General features: G+C 40.5%; 1 protein-coding gene across 1 annotated transcript in view; it reads left to right on the top strand.

The window, feature by feature from the left end:
- The first annotated feature begins 1,385 nt into the window (after positions 1-1,385).
- The window catches only part of LOC126345949 (protein FAM8A1), a 29,547-nt gene continuing 24,247 nt past the window's right edge, over positions 1,386-6,685 (top strand). Inside the window, exon 1 of the mRNA XM_050002145.1 lies at positions 1,386-2,391. Within this exon, the coding sequence (XP_049858102.1) occupies positions 2,013-2,391 (379 nt within the window). The 5' untranslated portion in view covers positions 1,386-2,012. The remainder of the gene's footprint in view (positions 2,392-6,685) is intronic.

Raw genomic sequence — 6,685 nt, 5'->3', positions numbered from 1 at the left:
TTAATGTGTAGATCATATCAGATTTTCAACTTTTTTTAATTTGGTCAATAACTGTGTGAAATATAGAAAGTTAAATTTTTGTTGAGCATGGAAGCCTTTAGGTGGGCATTCTGCAACAAGTGTGTTCACCAGGTTAGCCGTTTAGTAATGGGTTAGCTGTTTAGTAATGAAGATACCCAGCCTTCACTTGCTCAAACCAGTCATAAACATAGAACAGACAAGGAAACAATGACTTCGTTTCAAGAACAGCTGTGTTTTAAAAACTAGCAGTGATCTGGATTGGTGTGAGTGAGAGGGCGATGTCATGAACACTAGCAATGTGACGCCATGAACGTTGGCTAGTCAGCAAACCCAGTTCGTTGGCCACCTTGAATGCAATAGTTGTTGAGCAAACTCTCCAGTTTAGTATTGAGTTCACTGCTTCCATGACACAGAAATTCAGAATATAGAAGGTGAGTTCAATAAGTAATGCAACACTTTTTCTTCTAGAAGTAGGTTGGTTTTATACAGGATTTAATACACTATATTATTCCCCATTCTTTTGGCTACAAAACTTTATTTTTCAACATGACCTCCATTGAATGTGACTGCCTTACATCACCTTACTCAGATGGCTTGTACGTCTATATGGTATTACTCTACCAGATGATGCCATAGCCAATGTCTTGCTGCTTCAGTAACCTCGTCATCGAAGTACTGCTTCCTGCAGAGTGCAACCTTCACTGGGCCACACGGATGGAAATCGAATGGTGCGAGATTCAGGCTGTAGGGTGGGTAAGGAAGAACATCCAGTGCAGTTTTGTGAGCTCTTTCCCAGGTGTACAGACTTAAGTGGGGCCTTGCAGTGTCGTGGAGAAGGTGAAGTTCGTTTGTATTTTTCTGGAAATGAACACGCTGAAGTCATTTCTGCAGTTTCCTGAGGGTAGCACGACTGTGTGCTGTCGGCTGGAGATCAGACAAGTTTGAGCGACCTTGTGATTATGACAAATGTCTCGCTCAACGACTCATCATACTTTGATTCAGTGGTAGGTCTCCACAGACGTTCAGCAAGCGCCTATGAATAGCCTATCTGCAATGATCTGATTTGTGGCCAAAAGAAACCCAATGACAGATCCCTGCTTGGAACGCACATCCATTACAGATGCCATTTTGAAGGTTACGTATAGTGCCGCCACTTATTGCAACTTCAAGAAACCATAGGAGCTGAATTGGGAATATTACATTATGTACCACAACAAATTCCCATTTTTCAACCGAAATTGGCTGAGAAAAAAGTGCTGCGTTAGTTATTGAACGCCCCTTGTAGTATGTAGTGAAGCAACTAGCAACGATAATATTTATTAATTACCAAAGCAATTTCATAATGCAGGTCTTGATAAAGTTTCTTTGGTGAGCTGTGGATAAATGAAGAAACAGCAAAAGTGTCGATCAACCATTTCAGAAGAGCACCATTCGTTTGCTAGCGAACATACACACAAACAAGCACATCAAGCGACATTTAGAATGCAATGCATAGAGCCTGTTTACCTCATCCATTGTATTTTCGTTTCCTAAGTGCTATCAACGGTGTCAAAAACAACTACATTTTTCTTCTTTAATGGTCCTGCTAAAAGTTTTTTCGGCACAGCCGACTTTACACAATCGGCTGTGTTCCTCGGGTGAAAATTATGACGTTTAACTATGACGTATAATTATATCGTCGTCTCCTAACATTGGAAGTTAAACTATTCTTCTCGCACTCACTCACATTGCAGTAGAGGATTATGTGCTCCTAGCCTTTCTTCTATATCATCAACAAAATGCCGCCAGCTGAAATGCGCTGTGGGATGTTTTGATGTTTCCTGCTGTCCCGTTTCATTCTGTGTTTTGTCGATCGACCTTACGACGCCAAAGATAAAAACGATTGCAAAACATGCTGAATGTAGTCACTATCTGAAAGATTGAAAGTTGAGACATGTCAAGTTCTTTGTTGATTAGAAGTGAATGTAAACAAGTGCAAATAAATTACGAAGATGGTGGAAAACTCAAATTCATCCAGTGATAAAGCAAATGACAGCGCAACAAACCAAATGCTAGGGAAAGGGATAGTGTGTAAAACACGTGAGGAATATTTTGCAGCTTTAGAAAAATGGCTCCAAGACGTATATGTGATGCAGAGTTTCGCGGCGTCATTTCCGTATATTTTAATGTGTAATCAGTTAATGCCAAATGCAGCCACGAATAATCTGACATCAAGTGTTAATACCGCCACTGGTATACCAGGGGCAGGAGTGTTTCAGTTTATTACTCCTCCCCCCTATCTGCAAGGGCAGCAAGCGAATGAAGGCGTCAGACACCGATTTGGCCCAAATGTACAGAGTCAACGAAGGGAACAGGCCAATCTTCAAGAAGGTAAGATTTTACGTCTTTACAATACGTATGACATTGAAGACTATGCCTTAGTCGTTAAATTTTCAAATTTGTTTTCCGTTGTATTATACTAAGAGTGTCATTTTAAGGCCTCCTTAATGTCCATTATTAATGTAAGACGATGGTGACAGTTCATCACATGTATTTCCTTCCAACAATCCTATTATTATGGCCGGTGCCTACCCTGTTATTTATCACGCTTTCGCCTTGTCCAAGATTTCGGAAGTTTGTTGTGGTTTACCTCTGTGAAAAAAATATATTTATTACATCAAGGTGCTTTGTGCGTATTTTTATGTTATGTTCATAATTAGCTGTAGCCAAGTTAATATATTCATTTCTAGTTTGACAGAATCTGAGTATTTAAAATGAAATGTGTTAATACAATTTGTATTGGTTTGGCACTGTTGACATAAGATACTATTCCTTTACTGTACTTCTGACATTAAGCAAATCGCTGAAGTACACTCGAAGCTATCATTTGAAGAAACAGCCAGGTGTGTGTTGGATTTCTATTATTTGCTGATTGTTTTGTTAATATTGTAAACATCAAGAATGAAAAGCAGGATAATATACACAATGAAAAGGTTTTCCATAAGTTCCATGTAAGATTTGTTGTGAAGATTAGAGTTAATGCATCAGTTGTTTACATGATCTGATAATTTGCATTCCCTCTCCCTCTTTTCCCTTTATTTTTATTTTTAATTGGGAGCATGCATTATAGAGAATTAGTATTGTGCCAGACTCTCTTGGTTATGTCAGTGTGTTCTTCAGTTCGTCGGAGTTGTTCTGAGATTTTGTTGCTTGTTGTTAGATATGTGAGCTTCTTTTCTTGTTAAAATGTGACTTAATTCAATGTATTTGTTTTATCTGTATTTCTGCACGTAGAGAAACACAGCAAATTGCAATCATTGTTGGCAGGCACAATGATGATACCACACATATGAAGTGGTTACACTTTCAGCTTTGAAGAATCAAAATTTGTTGTGCTACCCGACCAAAAAACATCTATTAATATGGTCTTCGATAGTCATGGTTGTGAATACAAGTGACAAGGTGGCAAGCATGGAGTTGTACATGTATTGGATGTGGTCCTGTGACATCCCATTCCATGATGGTTGAAGTTGTCCGAGGCAGAGTATCCACAGCTACAAGGCACACTCGGGAGGTGACAGCAATATGAGTACGAGCATTGCCCTGTTGAAATTGGGTGCAGTTCATCATGAATGGCAGAGCCACCAGTTGCAATATCTTCATGTTCCATACGGGCTCACAGCTCTTCTTGACACTCGTCAGTGCCCCTCCAGACCCGGACCTGCTGGGTATTGCCTCCAACACAGAAGTGAGACTGGTGATTAAAGATGACATGTTGCTGATACTAAAGAAATTAAATTCCTAAAAGAAATTGCACTGCACACCTAATGAAAAATCTGGAGCGGGAGAAATCATGGAACTGACAACTGGATTTGAGCTATATAGTTCAAGTACATAGTGTTTTATTGTCTTAAAACAAATCGCACTACATCTAATGGAAGATTCTGAAAAATGACTTAAGTTGGGCTCAACTGATAGAATTGAGTTGTATAGCTAAACTAGACAATAGTGATACCAAAAATTATCATAAAAGAAATTCAGAAAAAGAAGTCAAATATTTGTCAGAACCAAGTTTATAAATATGATTGCTGCTTTTTTCACTTGTAGCAGTGTCATCTGTACTTTTAGGTTCCTATCTAACCCCACCATCAGAAATCGTGCCACATTTGGGGAAAAAAAAAAAAAAAAAAAACCAGATGTTTGTGAGAACCAGTGTTATAAATATGGATATTACTCCTAGCACTTTCAGCAATTTAAACTTTGCTGTTAAGTTCCTCCCTAACCACACTACCAGAAATCACAGCATGTTCAAAATAAACAATATAGCCTAGTTTACATTAGTTACGAAGGCAGCCTCCTCAGGTAACATTTATTAACAGGCCACATATCTTTCTCATTGGAAACTTATGATATCACATGATGGTGTGGGTCAAAGCTGATTGTAGGAATTGGAAACTAGAATTAATACTAGAACTGTGCTGTATGTGGAGGCAACTGGGAAGCTTGTGTTGACCATCGTCAAAGATCATTTTGCCCTATCAGTGTCTATTATGAACAAAAATTCACCACCCTCTACCCACCATGGTACATGAAGAAAGTGTGCTAAGGAACACTTGGAACATGGATCTGTGGCATTGGATTCTCTTTTTGTGAATTGTGCAGCATTTATCTGAAGACTGATTATCTTTATAAAAGAGTGTAGATGTGATCAGATGCTGATACTCATGTCAAGCATTCAGTCCCAGGAACTTGCAAGGATGGGGGTCAGTCATGCTTGCGACTGGTATCATGTACAAATGTAGGGTGCCTCTCATTGTTATTTCAAGATATTTTGAGGCTGTTGCAGTATTGGGATAGGATTTGCCAAACTATTGTTCAGCTCTACAGTCAACATTTTAGCAATAGGTTCACCTTTCAAGGCAATAATGTATGAGCACACTGTGCAACTCATGAATACCTTTCTTCGGGATATGGAAATCAGGTAAGTGGATTGATCTTCAGTAATTGGTTATACAAAATCTGTTGAGGATTCCTAGGACCGTTTGATACTAGCATTGCATTATTGCAGAAATCCTCCTGATGTAATATATGACACAGGGAGGACTACTGTCAAAGTGCGGGGAGGGTTGAGCAGCAACACCTCGGCCACCTTTGGTACTCCGTGCTGAGGAGATCAACAAGCATGTTACAGTGCATGGGGTGGAGCATCATTAATGAAATTTGGCAAGAAACTGATTTTAATTTTGCAGGTGTGAAATTTTGAACAGATCCTTTTATTTAATTCCCCCACCCCCACAGTAAAGTTACTCAAATGGAAAAGGAATACCATGAATTCATTGACCCAGTAGAGGAAAATTTTGTTGACATAGTCATGAGGGCATATACAACAAATGATAACACTGCAAGAACAATATGTGTCTGAGTACAAACAACTGGGTCAGCACTGGTACTTTGCACACCCTCCTTTTGCAGAAATGCAAGCTGCAATTCTGTCATGGAGATCATCGTAGAGGTGACAGATGCAGTGTTACGGAATGGTCTGCCTTGCAATTTCCAATTGGTGCCTCAGCTGGGCCAGATTTCCTGCCAGTCTTGCAGACTGTGCAAAGTAACATTTCATCCAATACCAAACTTACTCAGTGGGAACAGATTTGGGATCATGCTGGCCAGGTTACTTGATAGCAAGTTGGGTGGCATGGGTTACATGTAGACGCGTATTGTCGCATTGAAAAAGCACATAGCCTTGTTGGTGCACTAACAGTAGGATGAAGGGTTGAATGATGTTTTAGATGTACTATGTACTTTTTAATGTACCCTCTGTGTGACCACCAGAGGAGAGTGGCCATCGTAAGATATGGCTCCCTACATTGTGTCACAAGTGTTGACCATGAATGCCTCTGTCATATACACTGCAGGTGTTGGTGCTCACCTGCATAACATCATGCACACATGCGACCATCACTGGCACTGAGGCAGAAGCAACTTTTATCACTGAAGATAATAAGTTCCCATTCATGCTTCCATAAGTGCCTATTGCAACACCACTGGAGGCAGACTGCACAGTGTTGGGGTGTGAGTGGGAGACCCACCTAATAGCATCGCAGGATTGCAGCGCTGCTTCACAGAGCTGATTGCAAATGTTTCTCACAGATACTGCTTGAGCAACAGTGTCCCTAATTTGTTATGGAGTTGTGATGCAGTCTCATATGATGCTTTGTAATAAGTCAACAGTCGTGGCATGCATCTGTGCATCACCACAGTCCAGGTCCAGGCTGACAGGCATGTGCACCTCCTGCTAATCACTGGCGACAATATCAATGAGCCGTGCGGACCTCTCGTCTCACGTGTAATGTGGTTCTATGCTATGGCCACCCAACCTTCTGCAGAACCACTATATGCTGTCTCTCAAACTATGTCAGTTGCACAAGTGGTTCGCGTCCTCACTGTCACGGCATAGTAACAATGCTGCAGACACAGACAGAGCTCCATATGCCATGGCAAACTGGCTGATGATGGCTCTTAGAGGTGAACAACTGCTGTAGAGCTTGACATTCCATGGCTGATAACACAGTTCCTGGTTTGTTTGCACTGGTGCACATTTGACCATTGCTTTAACTGCCCTCTCGTAATGTCCAGTACCAATGTGACATGCCTTAGTCACTTGCATCAAGGTGTTAGTTTTTCA

The sequence above is a fragment of the Schistocerca gregaria genome, chromosome 1 (assembly GCF_023897955.1).
Source record: "Schistocerca gregaria isolate iqSchGreg1 chromosome 1, iqSchGreg1.2, whole genome shotgun sequence".
NCBI classification, from domain to species: Eukaryota; Metazoa; Arthropoda; class Insecta; order Orthoptera; family Acrididae; genus Schistocerca; species Schistocerca gregaria.
This window is presented reverse-complemented; position numbering and strand designations above follow the sequence as displayed.